At 36.1% G+C, this 23,891-nt stretch overlaps 2 protein-coding genes across 2 annotated transcripts in view; both read right to left on the bottom strand.

The window, feature by feature from the left end:
- Positions 1-912: 912 nt before the first annotated feature.
- On the bottom strand, positions 913-7,475 carry LOC107741919 (zinc finger protein 148-like). The gene is made up of 7 exons (XM_016554726.1): positions 7,333-7,475; positions 5,290-5,744; positions 4,910-5,035; positions 4,366-4,489; positions 4,202-4,285; positions 3,768-3,886; positions 913-3,666 (listed from the first exon to the last, which is right to left on the bottom strand). The coding sequence occupies exons 2-7, from the start codon at positions 5,638-5,640 to the stop codon at positions 3,187-3,189; spliced, it is 1,284 nt and encodes a 427-aa protein (XP_016410212.1). The 5' UTR covers positions 5,641-5,744; positions 7,333-7,475; the 3' UTR covers positions 913-3,186.
- A 1,583-nt stretch (positions 7,476-9,058) lies between these two features.
- Positions 9,059-23,891, bottom strand: part of LOC107741918 (sorting nexin-4-like) — a 16,946-nt gene continuing 2,113 nt past the window's right edge. Inside the window, exons 3-14 of the mRNA XM_016554725.1 lie at positions 18,172-18,310; positions 17,938-18,087; positions 16,862-16,909; positions 16,370-16,425; positions 16,179-16,251; positions 14,714-14,775; positions 13,853-13,918; positions 12,152-12,241; positions 11,696-11,795; positions 10,925-11,070; positions 10,443-10,557; positions 9,059-10,318 (exon numbers count right to left, since the gene is read on the bottom strand). Coding sequence (XP_016410211.1) covers positions 10,271-10,318; positions 10,443-10,557; positions 10,925-11,070; positions 11,696-11,795; positions 12,152-12,241; positions 13,853-13,918; positions 14,714-14,775; positions 16,179-16,251; positions 16,370-16,425; positions 16,862-16,909; positions 17,938-18,087; positions 18,172-18,310 — 1,093 coding nt within the window. The 3' untranslated portion in view covers positions 9,059-10,270. The remainder of the gene's footprint in view (positions 10,319-10,442; positions 10,558-10,924; positions 11,071-11,695; positions 11,796-12,151; positions 12,242-13,852; positions 13,919-14,713; positions 14,776-16,178; positions 16,252-16,369; positions 16,426-16,861; positions 16,910-17,937; positions 18,088-18,171; positions 18,311-23,891) is intronic.

The following is a 23,891-nucleotide window of genomic DNA, read 5'->3' as shown; positions in this document are numbered from 1 at the left end:
TCTAAATGGATATGACCTTTTACCAACAGCAATTGAGCTTACAAAAAAAAAAAAAACAGTGCACAATTTACTAAAAGGAAATAAAGCTAAAACAAGACATTAAGGTCTTCCCTCAAATTATTATTTCCCTTTCATCAATTTCTGGAGCATCTGTAGCAGTAATTTTTTATTAAATATTTGTATACTACGCACGGCGAACGTAGTTCCAGGCAGGTCTTGACCGCATTACATGTCCATATCACTTCGCCAAGGAGGTCCTTATAGCCTACAACAGCAAAAGAACCAAAACCCACAACGACACTGGCCAAACAAATAAATATAGTAAACAATAAGATAAAAACGACAGATCATTACCATGTTTTAGCCACAAAATTACGTTTTAATATGTACGGAAAGCACATACTCTATCGCTCCCATATCTAGGGGGTGGAGATTGGTAGGTTTAGGGATTAGGGGGTGGAAACGGGTAGTTCTAGGTGTATGTAAGGTGGGAGGAGTTGGATCTGGATCCAATCACGCCCCCTGGATCTTGTGTTCTGCAGGGAAGACCATCTCAACACTTTTGAGAGACGCACAGACGTAATCTCTCTCTCTCGCTCTCATAACTTAGTTATTAACTGCATTAGTCTGCTGTCAACGGCTCAAGCCTCCGTTACTAGGTCTAAAATGACGTTTTGGAATTAGCAACGGAGGCGTTGGATGAGATGCTGAAGAAATGAATCCTACTCACAATAGCGTTTTAAGTACAAAAACCGGACAAATGCCTTGAAATATATAATATGATCGATGTCTTCAGGTGTGGTAACCGTTGTATAAGCGGAATAATTGACTTCGGTCCGTTGAATTCTTAGAAAATAATGCACACCCGAGGTGGTGATGCGGCCACGACGCAAAGCGGAGTCGTCAATTATTCCTTACATAATGCAGGTATCACATGATATTGAAACGATAAATAACATCCTAAAAACTCATCCTCTGAGGGTGTATGAGATCCATACAAGGTTTAATCAAATTGTAATTATTAAAATTGCATTCAGAGGCAATTCTTAGAGGACAGTACATTTGTAATTTTACAACCAAGAACACAAACATGATTTTATCACAAAAGTTGTGCTGAAAGTCATCAGGGACTGTAGGAAAGAGTAAACCAAAATGGCAGCAAATATTAAATAATGTTGCACTCACTCTACACTCCAACTTAAAATATACAACCTATTTACATGTAAAAAATAAAGGGACAGTAAAGGAATGTTTAGGCACACATATAATATACCGTAATCAAAAACAGTAAAATGTCTTTTGACACCCAGAACATACGGACTATGAAAAAAACATACACACAGAACTGCTCTTAATGGGCCTCATTCACGAAACATAAGCAGAGCGAATTTGTGTGTAAATTGTTTATAAAACCATTAAACAACGTACATAAGAATGTTTTAAAAATGATTTACAAAGAGTGTACAGTTTGGCATGATACTATTACTATAAATCATAAAGCTAAGATTAATCAATATACAGTTTAGGGGAAAGCAGGTAAGTTTCCATAAACAATCTGAGAGAACAGAAGCAAAGCTTATAATTTACGTGATTAGTTATTAAGCTAACAATAAGAGATGCGCAATTAACAAATGTGTACATATACATATTAGTACAACTTTACCAAACATTACACTTTATTTTTTGTTCTATATTAATCCAATAAGTAACAGCAAGTGAATCTGATACAAAGACATATTTGCTAATGGATGGGGTGTTTTTGAGACAAAGAAAAAGCATAAAAATATGATCTCAGACCATACATTCTTAAATTATCTTTCTTGATTTCACTCAACACTGATATAGATTATATCAGATTTTTGAATGTGTACATTATGTAGATGGAAGGTGGTAACTGAAAAGTGCTTTAAAAAAAAATAAAAACTGCCCACAAGCTGAAAGTGCTATTTAAAGGGTAATGTTTATCAGATATTGAGTGCATCTGAAAACTCAAGAAAACAGACTGTCAACAAATGAAGTCATCTTAAGGAAACCAAAGTGATGAAATGTGCACATTTTTTAACAAAGTATTGTATTTTGACTATTGTTAGTCTGAACTAACAACTGAGTCAGGCACAATGATGACAAATGAAGAAGTGCATACCTGTTAGTGCTGTTGCCCTGGACAACTGCTAAAACTGCATCTCCAAATGTGGGATGTGAGAAAACAAACCCTCTACAGATGCCTTGCTACCCATGTGCACCTATATCTGATTGGCAAGACAGTCTCTAACGAAAATGTACTGATTCCCACAGAAGGAGCATGAGAATATCTATTTTTTGATCCAATAACCTTAGGAGAAATGTGCAAAAATATTTCATGATTATATAATATCATTATATAAAATTATGGGCTAGGTCCATACAAATTCAGTATGACAATACCTGCAGATTGCTCTAAACAAAATGTGTCTTGGAGAGATTCTTTATGGGAGCAGAGAATACAAATATATATATAAAAACATTCCAACAAGTAATTAAATGCACAAAAAGATTAAATACACAAATTAGCTTACAATGACAGGGGTGAGAAAAATGTTACTCGTTTTTTTTAAACAAAAGTGACTTGCAGTACATCAATCACAAAGTGCCTTACTCAAGTCTAGGGCATTAAAGTAAGGTCCTTTCAGTAGCTCTCCAGACAACATGTTACAAAACTAATTAAATACAAAAACTGATTGTAATGCTAGGCTAGAGTAGTTTCTATAGACCTACATTATTAGGTCAGTTCGTTGAGCCTGATGTTCCAGCAAAAGAACTGAATGCTAACAAGAGGCCAAATAAGAATTGATCTTTGTATAGTTTTTTCTTCGGGGAAGCTGACCCTATAAATTTAGACTACAACAGCATTGTTGTAGTAGCTTGAATTCTTCATTTTAGAACACACAAGCTAGCTAATTTGGCAAGCCATAGTGTGTTGTCCCAAGCACTATGTGTAATACACAAATAATGCAATGACACATAAAGAGTATCCCATAGCTCGATAATAAAATCTAATGTGTGCATCACTCTGCTCCTTTTGATTCTCGCACATGCGTGATTGTTTAAAGATTGAAAATCATAAGTATTTGCACAGAGATCATATTGCCTTCACTGACAGAACTATAAAGTGCCTTTAAAATGCTTTAAATCATTAAAAGCTCCCGTTTAGCCAAAGGTGTGGCTGCTTGTAGCATCTGGAGATGAAGTTAGTTGAGTTCTTGTTTCACTAACAAGAGAGAACTCTGGGAAGTCCGTTCCTCCATGACCTCTCAGGCTAACTTGTCCACTGGCAATGCTAAACTGTGAGGATATTCCAGATCGTGAGCTTGGGAATTGAGATCGAAAGTTCTGGTCAAAAGTAGCAATCTGAAATGCTTGACTAATGCTTTGCGCATCTGTTTTTTTGGGAGAGGTCACTTGGTCGAGGAAGTCCTCCGTTGGCGAAACTGAGGAAGGGTTTGTCTCGTCACCTGAAAAGGAGAAGGAGTGTTGGGAATCTACTAAAAGGCTAAAATTAGGCTTCTCCAAAGTGGATCTCAATGGCGAGTTCATGCTCGGTCTGAACCGGGATGGGGAGGTGAACTGCTTCTCCATCTCATGGCACATTCGTCTGTGCTTTAGTACTCTGTCAGTTCTGGAAAAAAACTGTTGGGAAAAATATACATAATCATGTTTCATACTGTATAATGCATGCTAACATTTTAATTGCACAGAATCAAATCTGATTTGCTTTGAACTGCGCATACCTGATGGCAATAGTCACACTGGTAAGGCTTTTCCCCGCTGTGTGTCCTCTTATGTCTCTCCATGTGGTATTTCTGAATAAATTTCATTCCACACTCATCACAGCGAAAAGGTTTTTCTCCTAAAGGGGAGACATGACAGGCAGTTGTGAACGATATAAAGAACAATTTAGGCAAGTTAAGTAGGCCTACTTTTTCCATGCCAAGACTCGATGGAAAAAACTAGGCTTTGACCCTAGACTTGCTTTTCTCAGAGTATAAAGATGTACCACAAAAAAGGGGCTTGCAATGGACTACATTTATAAATGGATCATTGACTTTGAAGATTTCTGTACTGTACATTCTTAAAGAACATATCTTACAACACCTTGAAGAAAAATATAAATGTCACTTCTTTTTTTCCACTGGTATAATGGTTTTAATCCCTTTCTGCTCACCTGTGTGGATCTTCTCATGTCTCTGAAGCAGGTACTTCTGAATAAAGCGCATGTCACACTGATTGCACTGAAAAGGCTTTTCACCTGCAAAAAAATATAAATTTTTGTTCACCATTTTGTTCTTTTATATGACAATTATTCTCAAAGAACATTACACCACTCACCTGTGTGAATGAAGACATGTCTTTGTAAATGATAGTTTGTCCGAAAAGCAGCATTGCAGTGCTCACAGACATGAGATTTTGGGTTCTGATGCCCAAGGGAGCCGTCTTCATTAATAGTGAGAATCTAGCAAGATGGAGGAAATAAGTTCAAAACTACCTTAACTTTCATGCCTGTGCTTCTTTAGAGCATCATAACTCCAGAGTGGTCATAACTTTGTGTCCTGGCTAACCAATACCGTAAAAGGACATGATAAATGTCAGTTCAGCTTACTCACAGATGTGCATCGCAGTTTTTAGTATAATAACATTTCTATGAGTAAAAACAATAATTTTAGTAGGCAAGCAGCCTTGAAATAAATAAAACAATTTATAAAAAAGCAAGCAGACAAAATAAGCAATTTCAGGACACTTTCAAACTCACGTTAAACTTTAAATTATTTTACCACCACTGCTTTGCACTGTAAAGTATCTCTCACTTAGAGAACTGGTATTTTAGAGCACAATGGTATTTTATCAGTGGCATCTCTGATGAATTATAGTAAACCTTTGCAGGCGAGCGCTGCTTTCTCTTCTTCTTTTTGTGACAGTCAGATGGGTCCCACCCCGGTTTCTTCTCCTTTTTATTGAGAATCAATGAGTCTGGCACTTTCATCTCCTGCTTTATATTTACCTAACAAAAGTAACAACAACAACAAAAATCATTAATAAAATTCATTTACTGAATTTCTCAGTTACAGTACACTTATTATATACATAATTTTAGCAAATTTGCTGAAAAGAAATGCACGCTTTCTTTACCCAATATTTACTCAATTTTGTGTGTGTGTGTGGTTCACTGACAAGGTTGTTGGAACTTGCACAAGTAAAATAAATAATAGTGTTAAAGCGCTGCAGTAATTAGCTCTTAATCAGCTGTACACTTACTGGCATATTGAGTGTATAGTGTAGTTTATGGGAGATTCGCTGTGAGAAAGCTGCTTCATCCTGTCCATCATTTTTCACCGTCTCCTCGTGAACCATCAGGTCATCCTGGGATATCAGATCATGCGAGGTCATGCCTCCACCTGCCAGGTCTTCATCATCATCTTCATCATCGTCATCATCCTCTGCCAAAAGGGGATGATTAGCCAAGCTCCGTTCCCCAAGTGTCATATCCAAACTGCCTCTTCTTCCTCTTCCGTCCACCCTCGAGGGTCCCAGACCTCTGGATGAGTGGTGAAGCCCCACAGGGCTACATTTCATAAGCATCCCCTCCAGCTTGTCATCAATGTTCATCGCTGAATGCTAAGCAGTTGAGCTGAAGCTACAGGAAGAGACAGGACCAACATAAGGATTCCTATCAGCAGTTGCGTTCACAGCACTTCCTCTCCGTCACCTGGCTGAGAGAAACAACGAGCTTGAGTTTAAAGGCAACAAAACTCGCATCCCCTCTTTTGACAAGCAGGAGCAAAACCTGATGATCCATGTTCTCCAGCATGATATGAGGTCAAACAGCATCTTGCGCTTCAATTGATGGAAATCTGATCTTTTGAAAACCCTAAAACATCATTTCCAGGTTTAAATGAAAAAAGGAAATTTTCTTTTGGACCCCAGTGTTGGCCTAGCCTATATGCACAATCAAACAAAAATAATTTTCATCACCTGCTAGGCAGAGGAAAATGACATTAAACTTGATCTGACTTGACACGTCTTGAACCGAATTGCTACTGGAGCATGAACTAATTTAATAAGGATGCATTCATGTCAGATTCATGCATTATGAAGAACTGACTCAAAATGGATTGCAATACATAATTTCTTACTGGTTTAACGAGGCTTATTATTTATTTATATTCGAAACTATTATCAATTTAACAGTGATGACACTATTGAACGAAACTACAAAAACTTTGCTCAATATTGACAACGGTCAGCTGTAAAGCTGTTTTATAGCTGAAATTTAAGTTGTTTCACAATAACTGGTGAACTTTGCAACACTGACGTTGTTACTGAACAGAACTGAAATTAATAATGACATTTTTTCTTCTGTAGAGCTGCTATAAAGGAATTGAAATATTTAATATTTGATAACTTTGCAACACTATGTTATTTTCCTGTTTATTACTGCGTAGCTGTTCTGAAACAATCTGTATTGTATAAAGAGTTATATACATAAATGACTTTACTTAACAACAATCAATGTTATTGACATGACCTCACAAATATTAATATTATTAATATGAATACTACAAACATACCTGATTGGGGTTAATTATTAACCCAGGGTGACCTTTACATAATTATTCTCTTATTCTACTGAGGCATATGAGCTGGTTGGCATCCTGCAGTTTTGTCATAACAGATGTAACCAGATGAGACCGTCATATCAATCTAATTTTTATAGCATTTTCACAATATTGTTCCAAAGCATCTCTACAGATAATTTTCCCTTAATGCACCCAGTGAGCAAGACAATCTTGACTGTAGCAAAGCAAAAATTACATTAGAGGTAAATAAATAATTCCATATGCATAGACATAGTAGAAGTCAAGTTATGTAACGTTAAGACATTTCAATCATCAACCTAAACTAAATACAACCAGCATATTAAGTGAATCAACGTATGATTAAAATATAAAATGGCCAAAGATAAGTGTTTAATCTCTATGTATACAAACTTAATAATGCCGATGTGCATAAACTAAAAATAAACTGAAACTAACACATGACTGTGTTTACACTCAAGCACAACACTGGCTGCCTGTTGCCACTGTCACAGATACAGCTGCGCATTTAATTTGACATGAGCTTAGTAAACCTACTCTATTTTAATAATGATTTTAATGTATTTTAATATATGAATGTAGTTTAAAATCGGCCTGATCTCCAACTCTATGCTGCCGTTTCATCACGCACACAGAGGCCGGACTGCAAACATTTTCACGGCTGATTGTAACGAAGAGCCTCGCAGATGAAGAGTATACATACCGCATGTGTCGTCAGTGCAGCGCTGGCGGCGGGTTCGAGCCGCTCGTGGTGTGTTTGTCAAACTTTACTGCGATGCTGCGGCTAGCATGAGAGGCTAGCGAGCTACATTCCATCTGCAGCTGCGCAGCGGTGCATTGTGGGATCGCAACGGACCCGCTCTAATGAGCCTCACTGACAGGACGTGTTTGCTTCCTGTTTGAAATATATTTAAGCAATATAATAAGTGTAGCTAATAGTAGAGAATTATGTGAGATGTTATATTAATTGACGTAGTCATAATCAGTTATATGTAAGCCTCAATTACTAACTCTTTCAAGACTCATAACAGAATTACGAATTTCAAGGATTGTTTGTCAAGAGACTTTTGGTGTTAAACACAAGGACTCAATAATAGCAATTAAATACATAAAAATATTTTAAAATCCCTGAAATATTAGTTGTGCAGACTAAACAAATTGTGTATATATATATATATATATATATATATATAATTATTTGTTTATATAAATAAATATTTTTATATAAATACATTTGTAAGATCTGTTGTATTTTAATTCTATTTTATTTCTGGTCTATCTAGATACGCAGATCACATTTTATAGTCTGATTATCTCTGTTCAGATTGTACATTTATTTTAATAACTTGACACGTCATTTTAAGATATATTTTAATATTTTTTAATGATGCACTGTACTGTATGTGAAAACAGAAATAGAAACAGACTCTCAAAGATTAAAAAGCCCCTAAAATAAACTTCCAAGGGGATAACTTAAAATGATTTATGTAATAATAATAAATAAAATAAAATGAATTAAATGCTAAATACACAAAAACAAAACAATTCCTCTATTCCTCCATAACTTTTTTTTTATTGTTGAAAAAACATGTTTAATTAATTTAATATATATACACTCCCGGTTCCTGTTAATAAAAAGGTTGAAAAACAACCAGCGATATAATGAAACCAGCGACATAATTACAAGAAAAATACCACAGAAAATATATCAAATATGAAGGACTATTGAATAAGTCTTTGAACTTAATGGCCTTTAAGTCAAAAAAGTTGCGAACTACTGCCCTAAAACAGCTCAAATGGTGGCACTTAAATATAAAAACATTCATTTCTGATTTTGGCTCAATTTGATAAGATATTTAACAGAATTAAAAAAAAAATAGGAACTGGAAAAAAAGTGTTCACTCATTTACTTTGTTGAAACCTGTTGTAAACCTTCAAACAAAATTCAAACTAAACATCTGACCACAGTAAAGTCTGTTATATCAAAGACTTTGGTTATAAAACTGGTTTATAAGTATAACACACCACTAGAGGGAAGCATTACAACCTAGAAACAAATGGAGATTCTTCCTGAGAAAATGGCTGAGAGGCTGTAGAGATGACAACAATTTATCAGTTTAAAGAAATGCACTCTTTTTACCAGTACACAGCTCATGTTACAGGATGTATTCTATTTAGTGTTAAAATACTTGACAGATTTAAACTTGATTAAACTTTTAAATATATTTGGTTATTTCCCTAATATACATGAGCATTCTCATACAATGTATTTTCATTACGCCTCAAACTCAGCAATTTCATATAACCCAAACGAACTCTGTAAATAATCCAAATGATCTCTGCTGAGTTCTTAGACTATCAAACAGATGAACACAACAGACCCTCACAACATATGAAACCATAAGCCAAATGATAATGGTATTTTTTTCTATTATCATTGCCATTAGTGTTACACAACGATTTTAACAGTATATATACAAAAGGGTTATCTCTGCCCCACTCTAAACCCCCCCCCCCAAAAAAAATGAACCGAATGACCAGGGGTCAGGCTGAGTTACACATGCAGCTCTAAAATGAGGAAATTATTATATCCTGCCTTTCCTGTGACCTTCGTATTCCTTCAGCCAGATTTATATCAAAACACTGACCCACCCACTCATCATAACAGATGACAAAAATGGCATTCATAGTGGAAGCTGCGGCAACAAAGAAAATATGCAGAGTTAAGTCTTGAATAAGGCATAAACAGCATATTAATATTTTTTTCAGATGAACTGAACCCTATAAAGGGAGGGGATCCGTGGTCATAAACAGCTTATGTTTTTATGGCTAAATGTGCAGAAAAGTGACAGACCAGCACATTATGATGAATTTATGCCACTTTGTTTGCTGTATGAGCATCAGGGCAAATTTAGTTTGCATGCGAATAAGACAAGTTACTTTCCTTTCATAGGAAATCTGACTTTTGGTGTCCTCTGCGCCAGGTGATAAAGATCATTTTGCATGTCCCACAGAAACTGGACATGTTCCAGATGTGCGAGACCACCATTATGAGGAGGGGTGTGGGGTACGATAAAAATGGAACTGCTGGATTCACTAAGAAAACCCACCCTCTTATTTTGCCTCGACAGTTTGAATCTGTGCTTTTGTGTTTTATGGTGAACTAAAGTAGTAAAAAGTTAACGAAAAGTAGAAAAAAAAGGAATGATTTTAACACATTTTGGCACCAAAAAGCATAAAGGAAAAGACATTAACAAATTATAAACAAGTGATTCCATAGTTCAAGATTAATCAATACTAATTAAGTCATTCTTTTGTTTCTGTCTGAAGTGTTAAGAATTGTCCGTTACCTTCACAAACTCTTGTGTAGGTCAAATTAGTGCAGTAACAAAAGTAACCAGGTCTAAAATCTGGCTCGTGAACATGGAAATAAATAAAACAGCACCCCATTCATTCATTATTTGGACTCCTAAACTATTGTAATTGATACCTATTTACACCAGAGCATCTGGTGCAAGAGGCTGACAAATGTTTAGGATTGAGAGGAAGACTTTAGTCCCCAAGGTCAGTCTCTAGGAGTGTGTGCTTTTCTGGATTGACATCTCCAAGGCCTCCTGGTGTTCTTGTCATGGCTGGAACCCTCACATCTTACTGAAGCACTCTTTAGCGTTGTTCCACACTTGAATTCCCTAAAAAGAAAACAGGCTTATTTTTTAAAACAAGTATGTGACTTCCCCCTTGTGTCTGATCAGTAGAGACTGGTGTTTTGATTGTTTTGTAATGACAAAATTTGCTGGCTTTGATGCTACTCACTTTTTTGCACATGCTGATCTGCATGATGGCATAGCTGATGAGAGCCTCTCTGAGATCGTGGTCTTTCTGCTCTTTAAACCTCTCAATGTCCACCCATGCACTTTTCACAAACTCCCTACAAAAACAGACAAAGATTGTATGAAATAATCACTCGGATGAAGCTTGACTTGAATGGTTATATCCTCAAATCTACATATTTTTAAGAAAGCCCTGAATGATTAGCCTGTTTTTGGGTTCAACTCACCCTTATTAGATGAGTTTCTCAGGGATGCAACAACATGAGCAAAGAATGTGTATTTGGAGCATATCTGTATATTTCATCATTTCTGTACTGCCACAGAGAATAAGAAGGCAATGCAGTTTTGTTGAGTAAGCTTCTCAGCTCATAAACCACCTAATTAAGTAATTTTCTGATAACATTTATTGCTTTTGGTCAGCAGCAGTACATCAATTTAGTTGTGTGTGAATAGAGCACTACTTACTCGCATTCGGCGTTCCTTTCTTTGACCAGTTCCTCTCCTTCTTCAATCTGTGTCTCCAGCATTTTCAGCTTGGCCTCTCTCTGCTCTGGGGTCTCTTGTCCAAACAGTTTACTGGTCACTCCCTTCAGAGAGAAGGTCCGTATCGTCTACACAGAAAAAAAAATAATTAAAAAAAAAAAACATTGGCTAGAGTAAGCCACACTCTTCCTCCCATGTTTATTTGCAGAAAGCTGAAATATGGACATTTTTACTCCCATTTTTTGGCCAAGTGGGCCTAGTAATTATTCATATCAGCCAATCAGGCCAGAATGTCTTTCGTATATCGTTGGCTTTTTGTGCTGCTCAGATGTTTACATGTTAAATGTGCCAATGAGGTAATTCTCTACAGGCTCTATTCATGCAAACACAATTTTAACTGTATAAAACTGTTAAACTCTTAAAAAAAACAAAAAAACATGCAAACCCAAACATGTTTTAAAGCAGAGATGGCCAAAATTTTTACTATGAAGGACCAAAAATCAAACTTGATTGAGGGCTGTGGGACAAAAGTAAATGCTGCATTATATCCAACTATATTAAATTTATATTTTTTAATCAAACGCATTGAAAAACAGAAAATAAATGCTTTATATATTTTATAATCGTTTCCCTATATTTTTCCCTCATTCTTTTGATATGACATGAACCCTGGTTTATATAAATCTTGCTGGAAAGTCCCCCATTCCAGACATAAGATGTGGAGTTGTGTCATGTGGTCAAATGGACACTGACCCCTGTGGCGAGTTCCTCCCGCTGCTGTTTCTTAGAGGTCAGATCCTGGGCGGCCATCTCCAGTTCATACTGTGTCAGTTCATGCTTCCTACACACTGCCCTGTGAAAAAGCACATAAACCACAAAATATGCAAAATCAACCATAAAAGCAGATCGTCTCATTGTTTCCTAGGGAAATTGTTGAACTGAAAGCCAAGATGCCCTGCAGTGTGATCACTTTCAAGAAAACTGAGAACTGATGGAAGTTTGTGTATTCACAGTGTACCAAAATTTTGTGTATTTTTTGCGCGCTGCAGCAAAAAATGGCTGCCCACTGCTCCGTGTGTGTGTTCACTGCTGTGTGTGTGCACTTTGGATGGGATAAATGCAGAGCACTAATTCCTAGTATGGGTCATCATACTTGGCCACATGTCACTTCACTTTCACTTTCAAAGTAACAGCAATGAATATTTGTACCTTAATGCATCTGCGTAGAAAAGGTACTCCTTCATCTGATCAGCATAATGTTCCTCTTCCTCAAGAATATCATCGACAGAAGCAGCATACCTGTAACATACAAAAGTGCCCGATCAAAGGGTAGTTGACATAACATGTACATGAATTTCACCTAATGTGGTCACAGATGTGCGTACACTACTGTTCAAAAGTTTGAGGTCCGTAAGATATTTTTATTTTTTTGAAAGAAATTACTTTATATGCTATATTTGTTTTCAGCAAGGATGCATTAAATTGATTAAAAGTGACAGTAAAGACATTTATAATGTTACAAAAGATTTCAATTTCAAATAACAGTTCTTTAGAACTTTCTATTTGTCAAAGAATGCAGAATAAAATCAGCAACATTCAGATTTGCCATCACAGGAAATAAATAACATTTTTAAATATATTAAAATAGAAAACAGTTAGTTGAAATCACAATATTTTACAATATTACCGTTTTTCCCAAATAAATGCAGTCTTAGTGAGAAGTAGAGACTTTTCAAAAACATTTTAAAAAAATCTTACTGACGCCCAATTTTTTTTATCAATACTGAATAACGGCTATTTTATAACAGCTCTGAACATGACCAATCCAATTATGAATGTTTAGGTCAAAATCATCTGTTTTATAATATTAGTTGTTTTGAGTCTTATGTCTTGCTCAGTATATTTTGTCGTAAATAATCTTATCTTTTTGAACTTTTCAAGTTCCAAATAAAAAGATAAAATAAACAAATAAGATAAAGTACTTTTCATTTAACTCCCTGAATTACCCAAAATAGGCATTACCAAATGTTTTTTTAACATATAAAACACTTTTCATTGAGTTTCTAGTAATCATATCTTTTTATAAATACTGTGACCATGATATTATGAATATTTATCAGGAATATTTTGGTCATACCGCCCACCCCTAATGTCACAAACCGGCATTCTGGTGAAACTACATGTGTTATCCTCTCTAAATCAGATGTAGAGCCTGTGGAACTAAAGCCAAATCCACAGCAGAGCCTGTTTGGGGTATTTTGAGGAATTTTGGGAATAGGTGAGCAACATGATCCATAAAACAGTCTGACGGCTGATGATGGACAGGTTGTTTCTTTCAGTGCTGAGACAGACAGGCAGCGCATTGGGCTCTGACCTTTGACCTTTCTGCCGAGTACAGCAATCTGGAATCTATCAGAACAGACAGCAATACAAAACCAGTATAGAAACGAAAGGGGCTGGTTAAAGACTCACTAAGGACACTACCGCGAGAGCGTCCCTCCCACAACATCATCATCAATGTTGAAAAAAATTACCACTAAACGTTTTGGCCATGGCTCCTGGAGATTCGCTGCGCGGTCTGCCAGCCAAATTAAAACCTGAGCCTCCCAAGGGCTCATCTTACTGGCTACTTGTTATGGGGGGCCGTGAATGGAAATACGAGAGGATCCAGATCAATCTGGCAAATGTGTTTTACAGCTCAGTACCAGGAGCACACACATTTAGAATCACGGGAGATTCATGGGGTGTATCATACAGCACCTTCATATTTCAGGTCCCTCAATGAGCTCTCAGAGGGTAACAGGATCATCCCAGGTAGGAGAAATACAATCAAAACCAGCTGCAATAAAATCTTGCACTAATCCTATAAAGGTCCATTAGAATGGCTCATTGCGTGTGCTGTGAACTCACGCGTCCATGTGATGGCCGGCGCTCTGCAGCCCATCTCCCATCTCTTTCTCAATGGCACTCCACTCGCTGTCCAAAACAAACAAAGACTCACATTGAACCACTGCAGCTGACCCCAGCTACACAATCACAGCCCAAAAGATTTACCCCAAAAATGCTTCTCACGAAAACAGTTTACAGAGCACGTTATAAAGCATGTCTGGCTCCTCCAAAATGAGGGTACTTAATTGTGATTGAACTGTGTACTGATTGTACTGTGAGAAAAAATCTTGAGCAACTGGTCTATTCATCACACACAATGACTGTATCGTTTCAGAAGACATGAAATATAATGCACAGGTCGTATATATACTGTTGCTATATGCTGACCACATTTATATGCACATAAAAATTCTGATTAATTACGGAATAGTGTTAAATTAAGGGGGATTAAGTACGCCATATTTACAAATGTAGTATTTTTTTTTTTAAGTAATCTCTCATACTCACCAAGGTTGCATTTATCTGAATAAAAGTATAGTAAGAACAGTAATACTGTAAAACATTACTACAATATAAAAGTTTACAATTTAAAAGTCTTCATTGCGACATGATCCATCAGAAATCACTCTAATTAGCTGATTTGGAGCTAAAGAAACATTACTTCTTATTAACCGTCTTTGTTCAGGAATAAAGTCTTAACCAAAACATAATCAGACAATGATATGCATATAAACATGGTCATTATATGGAGAAGAGGAGCCTGGACATACTGCAAAACATCTCTTTTTGTGTTCCACAGAAAAAAATAAGCCATATCAGTTTTGACATGACATAAGTAAATTATTCATACATGAGTGAACTATTCCTTCAAAAAAACATTACCTAAAGACTCTTCCATAATTTCCATGCACTTTGTAGACTCCATACAGGCGATCAGCTGCTCTCTAAAAGAAATGAGTAAATGATTAGATATATGATTTAAAAAATAAATAAATAAAACACCAGTAAATTTTTATTAGATTCACTCTATGATTCTAATGCAACCAGATATATACACAATCAGAAGAATTTTGATGCAATAAAAGTTAGTTTAGAAAAATAACTAAACAAGTTGCCTAAAATAGTATTGTTTTTCAAAGGGTGCTTCCTCAAAAGTATTAAAATGAAATCATCAGTATCACTTTGCTTACAATTTTTATCCCTAATAACACCTAATATATACAGCACTTAAATTAGGCATTTGTTGGAGTGAAAGAAACTGAGCTGCATATTCAGCTGTCTTGACTTTATTTACACTCACCGCCCGAACTCTCAGCAGCTGCGAAATAACAGATTGCAGCTCATCACCGTAGTGTTTCATTTCTGCAAATCGCCTGTGAAACACACACACACACACACGGGTCAAGGTTAGTTTCAGTGTTAACAAACAGCACAGCCATATCTTTATGCATTTCATGACACCGCGTAACACGGTTTGCAAAAATGACTTACTTGTCTGGATTCTTCACTCTGAATGTGGCATTTAAAGCCTTTAATCTTGAATCGGCCTGTAAGAATGACAAAGGCCAAATGTTGACAGACAGATTCATGTTTGGTTTTTGTTTTTTCAGATGGTGTAAAACTAAATTACAGGCACTCCTTACAACAATCTTTTCAAACGACTGAGATCAGATAAACACTGCAATATGGCAATAATATACAGTACACTAACATAAAACACTGCGGCTCTTTCGGGTTTGATCCAGAACGATCCAACAGACTTCCTGTGACTGTTTACATAAACTACAGCGTACTGATAACAGATTCTTCACCGCAGTAGCAATTCGGTTACCTCACACAATTTTTATTTGAAATCAACACATATTTAGTCAGCCTCATATCAACATATGAATACTGACCTATGGTGAGAAGCAATATATAAATAACAGTGTTGTGGGTAGAAAAGAGAGAAAGAACCCAATGAACTGGAAAGTGCTGATATACCTTCGCCTGAAATCCCGTCTCAAACACGGTTTCCTTCCAACCATTTTCCTGTGGGGCAGAGAAAGGATGCAATTTCTGACACTGACAAAGGGCATTATCAGCATGAAATGCCAGTTAAAACATATTTTTCTTCTTTTCAAATGGCAAAAGTGACATTAGGTCTGTCAGTTTAACAAATTAATTTAGTTCAAATATTAAATTCACAAAAATTCATGAATTGCTGGGCTGTAGGATATTGATAAGCTTACACTACCATTCAAAAGTTTGGGATCAGTAAGATTTTTTATTATTCAGCATTAAACTGTAAATGCATTACAGTTTCCACAAAAATATTAAGCAGCACAACGACTTTATTTACACTCACCGCCCGAACTCTCAGCAGCTGCGAAATAACAGATTGCAGCTCATCACCGTAGTGTTTCATTTCTGCAAATCGCCTGTGAAACACACACACACACACACGGGTCAAGGTTAGTTTCAGTGTTAACAAACAGCACAGCCATATCTTTATGCATTTCATGACACCGCGTAACACGGTTTGCAAAAATGACTTACTTGTCTGGATTCTTCACTCTGAATGTGGCATTTAAAGCCTTTAATCTTGAATCGGCCTGTAAGAATGACAAAGGCCAAATGTTGACAGACAGATTCATGTTTGGTTTTTGTTTTTTCAGATGGTGTAAAACTAAATTACAGGCACTCCTTACAACAATCTTTTCAAACGACTGAGATCAGATAAACACTGCAATATGGCAATAATATACAGTACACTAACATAAAACACTGCGGCTCTTTCGGGTTTGATCCAGAACGATCCAACAGACTTCCTGTGACTGTTTACATAAACTACAGCGTACTGATAACAGATTCTTCACCGCAGTAGCAATTCGGTTACCTCACACAATTTTTATTTGAAATCAACACATATTTAGTCAGCCTCATATCAACATATGAATACTGACCTATGGTGAGAAGCAATATATAAATAACAGTGTTGTGGGTAGAAAAGAGAGAAAGAACCCAATGAACTGGAAAGTGCTGATATACCTTCGCCTGAAATCCCGTCTCAAACACGGTTTCCTTCCAACCATTTTCCTGTGGGGCAGAGAAAGGATGCAATTTCTGACACTGACAAAGGGCATTATCAGCATGAAATGCCAGTTAAAACATATTTTTCTTCTTTTCAAATGGCAAAAGTGACATTAGGTCTGTCAGTTTAACAAATTAATTTAGTTCAAATATTAAATTCACAAAAATTCATGAATTGCTGGGCTGTAGGATATTGATAAGCTTACACTACCATTCAAAAGTTTGGGATCAGTAAGATTTTTTATTATTCAGCATTAAACTGTAAATGCATTACAGTTTCCACAAAAATATTAAGCAGCACAACTGTTTTCAACACAAAAAAATAAAAGTAAGAAATGTTTCTTGAGCACCAAATCAGCATATTAGAATGATTTCTGAAGGATCATGTGACACTGAAGACTGGAGTATACTGGCTGCTGAAAATTCAGCTTTGCCGTCACAGGAATAAATTACATTTTAAAGTATATTCAAATAGAAAACAGTTATTTTAAATTGTAGTATTATTTGCCAATACTAATGTTTTCACTATTTTTGCTCAAAAAAAAAAAAAAAAAGAGAGACTTTCAAAAACATTTACAAATCTCACCGATCCCAACTATTGAATGGTAGAGTATGTTATAGAAAAAAATGAGGTGGCTTCAAAAAGCCACTTCTTATAATCTATATCGATCAATAATATCCATACTTTGTTTGTCTGCCTTGATAATTTAATGTTTTTTTTTTTCAGCAAAACCTTTTCATTGTTATTGTATATGCAATTATTTATTTAATTCATTTCTATTTCTACTAGGCTGTCAACTGATTTTCATTTTTTTAATTGACAGCATAGTAGAAATATTAATTAATTTACTTAGTTAAAGTTTAAGTTAATTATAAATTAAAAATGTTCAAATCTTCATATCAAGAGATTTGAACACAAGGAAAGGTCAGTAAGAAAAATGCAAATAGAACGTCTATTTCAAAGTGTGAGTGGCATGCCACTGGTTTGATGCACCCTTTGCTTTGTCCAGACAGCTTTAGCGAGAACTCTCTACCTCAGTGAGGAACGAATAAAAGATCTTGTCAGTGGACAGGTCTGGGTGTGAGGCCACTCGGAGCAGGAAGTTCTCTAGTCCCACCCTACGCCTCTCCACAAAGTCAGGGTCCATGTTGTCTGCTGACAGCTTGTGCCAAACAAATTCAGCCTGTTGCAAAAAGCATGAAGTTACAGTGCATGAATGCAAATCACATTTACAAGCAGCAGTAACCAAGGCATCTTGTTTGCATACCCGTTTTTCAGGCAATGGCGGAACCACCAAAAATGGATAGGTGACTAACAAATAGTTTCTAAGGAGCTCAAACTCGCTGTAACGCCTCCACAATGAATCTGGGACAGGATTGGTCCCTTCTGATGCAGCATCCACTGGCCTAAAAACAAAGAACAAATTAACATACTGTCAGAAGTGGAATGAAACACTTAGAAATGAAGATTTTTAAATAGCATTTCAATAAAATGTTAGAGTTAGGTTTAGGGCTGCATGATAAATCGCATGCGATATTTAACGTGCATCTTGTCAGTAAAGCCGGTTCTTTAATCAGCGGTAAATCTCCATCACGTGCGGGCTTTCACATGGAGCAGCATTAACTACACAGAGCCGTTGTTCACCGACAAGACCATTGATGATGTTCATATGGATGCCATTACGGACCCAAATGAAATCATAATTGGACTTTTGTGAATTTGTGTTCATATCTGTTAGTTTTAATGTAAATATAGGCTGGTATACTCCTAAAAGTTGACATAAGTATTTATAAGCAAATCATAAAGCTATAACAAAGTCTGTAACATTCAACCAGTGATACAATAGACTTTACATTTGCATTGTATAGCATTTTTTCTAATTAAGAAATTAGTGCATTAGTATCGCCAAATGTTTCAGTAACTTTGGTTCCGGAAGTATGTTTTTCCATTCATTTTATCATTAAAGAGCAGGTCATATTGTATTTTAACGTGTCCTAATATTGTGTTGGAGTCCCCTACAACAGGTTTAAATGCATCTAAGGTCAGAAAACATTGTAATTTTCTCAGAATATACATTTAATATTAGAGTCATTTGCCAATGATTTCGAAACGATTCATTCCAAGCAAGTTCAGAGCAAACCCCTCCCTTCCATAAGCCTACTCTGCTCTGATTGGTCAGCTGGCCAAGACTGTTGTGATTGGCACAGAGAAGAGTCCTTGAGCAAGTTAGTGAGCGCTACCATTTACAAAGCACCTTTACATAAAACAATAATATAGTGCTCCAATCCGTTCTTATAATAATGACATAAAATACAAAAACACTTACAGTATGCAAGCGAATTGTGCCCACAGCTAAAGTTTAGCTGCTAAACTGTGAACACTTAAAACAATAATGGTGGATACGTTAGCCGAGTGCTAACGTGACTAACTGATGAAACAATACAGTTTGTAAACCAAAATATGTCTACTATAATGTTTGAAGAACGACAGACAAAAGACGCTCTGTCTTAACTTTTAATCAGAACGCAGAACAGCTGTATCACAGGCGCACCAGCCTAACTAACTCGCTTGTCTCTCCCGCATTAACCCTATAACTGCCGGTGCAGCAAAATAAACAGCAATTTCACAATGATTATAAAGTCTGTGCTACACTACATTCTTTATTATTAAACGAAGTAATTAGAACAACGTCAGTCTACATTAATATCGTATACCGGTAACAGGCAAAAGATTCGAAAATATGACGACTCGTTAAAGCGATTCAGAATCGACTCTCTCTTTTGAGAGACAATATCTTTATTTATCATGCACTTTTTTGATTAACAACTTTGCAGATTGTTTTTATTTAAGGATAGCTACGTTATAAACTGCAAAAGAGATATTTTTCAAAAACCCATATGACTCTTTAAAAAAAAATAACACTTCTGTTATGAAATGTGGGGTTGTTTTAAGCCAATTTTTTTAACTAATCTGAAATAAACAAAGCAGAGATCTACGAGGTTTCAAGTTGTGGTTCTGGTTTATGAAAATAGTCATTTTAAGGGCCTTTTCAAACACATGCCAAAGGTTTAACAACAGCGCTGTGTAATCTTGCTGAATTCCCAGTGCATAAAGTCATGAATGCTGCTAATTTAGGAGCAGAACTCCACTAAATCACACTGCAATGAAGGAGCATGTATATGAACTCTCCTGCATTAATTAAACATCACTCCAGGGTTAGAATGGGGGGAGGGGGATCGGTAGAAATTTCCCCCCGGGAGAAATCACGTGATCGTGTCGGGCCGCCCCTCTGATAAGGGCCCTTGGAATTGTCCTTCCCCCATTACGGCGCCCCTGCTTACAGTGCAATAATCAGGCATCCCACAACTTTTTGACCGATGAATTTCAATGACTTTTCCAGGTGTTTCTTTTTAGTGGTCGACAGATAAAATGTAAAAATGTAAAATACAAAAATAATAAATAATACGCCTTAAGATTTATTTTTTTCAGCAAGACTGTTATTTAGAATGACACAGAAGATTTTTGTTTAAAAAAAATACTTCAAATAAAGTTCATTTGAACTTTCTATTCTATGATGAAAAAAAATGTATCATGGTTTTCAACACTGATAACAATAAGTGCCAAATCAGCAATGATTTCTGGCAGGATCATGTGACAATGCAAACTGGAGTAACAGTTGCTGAAAATCACAGAAATAAATGACTTTTTAAAACAGAAAACAGTTATTTTAAATTGTAATTATATTTCACAGTATTACCATTTTTTATTGTTTTTCATCAAATAGATGCAGCCTTGGCGAGCATAAAAGACTTCTTTCAAAATAGGCTATTCAGTAAATGCATTTAATTATTATTCAATTATTAATCATTTTTAACAGATTTTTTTCATGGCATAAATTTTTTGTACAACTACAAACCATGAGTAATCCAAAGTAATCCATGACTTTTCCAGGCCTGGAAATCACACTTTTTAAATTCAAATTGAAAATTGTTGGAGCCCTCAATAATTCAGATGGAAAAATGCAAAAAGAATTCAGAGATACAGAGAAAATATACATTGGGGGAGGGAAAAGAAAAACAGGAGACTTTGAAATAAGAGCGTAACTTCCCGAGGGCTCCAGGGAAGAAATGGGAGCATATAATGTGCTCCACGCTAATAATCCATGATGAAATCAAAGCACAAGGAAGGTAAGGATTGGCTGGCAGGCATTCTCCAGACTGTACAACTTTCCCCAAGATCAGTGGCACCAAACTGCTCTCTAAAGCCCACTGTTTGTGTGTGCAGTATGCCTTCCACATGGTCCTTACAAAAACACATCCTTCCTTTTATGGGAAGGAGCAACAATATAGCAGTGTTTAGTTATCTCCATGATTCAATATAGGCAAGAATTTTTATGCTAACACAAGTATCACTATTACTACTGTTTATATACTGTTAAGGTTAGGGGCTTGAACAAACCCTTAACCCTGAGCATGTAACCCATCACGTAACAGACATGAATGATGCCTCAAATCATACAGCCTTCTGAACAGAGGTACTGTATGCTATTACTTTCCCAAGCAATCAAACTTGTGATTTTCCTTGCGGGACAATAAAACAAGCGAATAATCCTGAAGAAGGGACCTGAGCCATAAAGATAAAAAAAAAAAAAAATTGTAGCTCAAACTGTAGGGCATAGTGCTAGCAACACCAAGATCATGGATTCAATCCCCAGGATATGCACTGGTTACATTTTAAAATTTACATCTTCAATGCAATGCAAGTTGTTTTCGATAAAACGTCAGAAAATGCATAGATGTTAATGTAAAAACTAAAGATAACTTCTTGCATGCACAAGCACCATTATCATTTACTTAAGAAAATTAAAAAATCTAGTTCTGGATGCTTTTCTAGTTACAGGACGGTACCAAAAACACGTTTGAAAATGTCTTGGTTACAGACAGTGATTTTATAAGTTCGACCACTAAGTATTGTTTTTGAATCATGTGATAATATGTTACTGCACTCTGGCCAGTGTGCGTGTTTGGCGCTGCTGGAAACACAGACAAAGCACATCTGCCTGAAGCGCTGACTCATCATCCTTTCCAGAACGACACGTCCCTCTTTCCAACGCAAAGCTTGGCGGGGTGACGGGGGGGTGAGAGCAAAAGGTGAAAGTGACACTTCTGTTGCATGTCACTTCCTGTCCAATGGGATACTTCTGTTTTGTTTTATTTGATGTAGAAAGAACGTTAAAGTGACAGATCCAGGCACAGGAAGAAAAGGTCTAGTGTAAACATTTGAGTATGAAGTGGACTTAAAGAGAGGAAATCCGATGGTCTCTACCAGTCTGCTGTAGCTTCCACAGTTTCTGAGCTGGGCTAGTTAAGCTGTGAATCTTTGATGTTTTGAGTTAGTACAGTGTGAGCATAGTTCAGTCAGAAAGTCAATGTGTAAACCTGCTTTATCTAAAGTAGGTTATCACATTCACAAAGAAAAGGCACATTATAACCAAAACTTATCTTATGCAATGGCTAAAAAAAGATTAGTTTTAGGAGATCCATACTTCCAGCTGTAAACGGACTGCATCCAAACCCCTGACCTTCATTATTATCTCACAAAAGCAACAGCTATAATACTTGTGACAAGGTAGGGTTTACGGGGCTACTAGACTTCTTTAAATAACAAGTGTTTAGTTAATGCTTGTGTCTCGTATTGGCTCAACCACAGTATAAATGTAATTTATGTCAATAGAAACTCCATATGCATAGAAGAATTCATCAGTTGTTGATTGGATGGAGGCAGATCTTAATGCGAACTTGTGGTCGATTGTAAAAAGGGGCCAAGTTTGTATGGACAAAATGACAGGAAAAGTCCAGCATACGTTAACAGAAAGAAGTCTGTCATTTAAATAGAAGATCAAGTTATGTTTAAAAATTATGATGTAAAAATATCATAACATATGCACGGAGGACTTGTTTACGATAAAATCTATGACATGCATTTGGAAAATACACTGACAAAAAAAAGTGTAGGATTTACTTTGAAACAATTTTCAATCAGAAATTGCCAGTAAATTTCACAAATAAATAATGGCAATTAACATTTAATTAAAAGTTTTAAAGTAGAAAGACTGTAATAGCATTTACTTGTAAAAGGTATTCAAATAATCTTTCTTGAAAAATATTTTTACAGTGTATATAGGGTGAATTTCTATTTCATGTTTAACTTTTCCATGCAGAGAGAACTAAATAATCAATCAATCCAAAATTGATCTTTGGCACAATCAAAACTATTACTATACTTGTTCATCCTGACACAGCAACACTGGCACAACCATTGTGTGATTTTGGGATGGGATCAGGGCCGGACTGGGATGCAATTTCAGGCCGGGAAATCTCACACTCATCCAGGCCAAGCAGAAAAAAAAGGGCCAAAATTGTACCTTTTGGGGTACAACAGCTTGAAACCACACTAATATGTTATTAGTACCTTAAGAGTAGTAATTCGTACCCATAAGGTACTAATTTGTAGGCTTACTCATTAGGGGTAAAAAAGGAACAAATATGTCCTTTTAAGGGTCCTGTTCCAGTGACAAGCTGTGGTACCCCAAAAGGTGTAATTTTGGCCCCTTATTTCCTGTATATAGCCTATACATCCACAACAATTTTTGAAACCAGACAACCCTATTATTTGTATGGCCATCACATAAAAAAAGGTCTAAATCCTTAATCTGGGGCCGTGGAAAATAATTAAAGGTTCTCTCTTGCACTGCACCTTCACTTCCCTTTCCCTTCACTTCACTCTTTAAAATAACTGCTTTCGATTGGAATATATATATATATATATATGTAATTTATTCCTGTGATCAAAAAAATGAATTTTCAGCATCATTACTCAGTGTCACATGATCCTTCAGTAATCATTCTAATATGCTCATTTGCTGTTCAAGAAACATATTTGTTGTTATTTTTAAAAAAAATTTTGGGGGGGGGGGGGTTTCTATTT

Source organism: Sinocyclocheilus rhinocerous, unplaced genomic scaffold (genome assembly GCF_001515625.1).
Source record: "Sinocyclocheilus rhinocerous isolate Xijiao unplaced genomic scaffold, SAMN03320098_v1.1 scaffold226, whole genome shotgun sequence".
NCBI lineage: Eukaryota > Metazoa > Chordata > Actinopteri > Cypriniformes > Cyprinidae > Sinocyclocheilus > Sinocyclocheilus rhinocerous.
This window is presented reverse-complemented; position numbering and strand designations above follow the sequence as displayed.

Coding starts and splice junctions, on each gene's coding strand:
- LOC107741919 (XM_016554726.1), bottom strand. CDS start 5,640: ATGAACATTGATGACAAGCTGGAGGGGATGCTTATGAAATGTAGCCCT. Junction 3,887..4,201: donor ACATGAGAAGATCCACACAG/GTGAGCAGAAAG, acceptor TCTCCCCTTTAG/GAGAAAAACCTTTTCGCTGT. Junction 3,667..3,767: donor AGTGTGACTATTGCCATCAG/GTATGCGCAGTT, acceptor TTTTCCCAACAG/TTTTTTTCCAGAACTGACAG.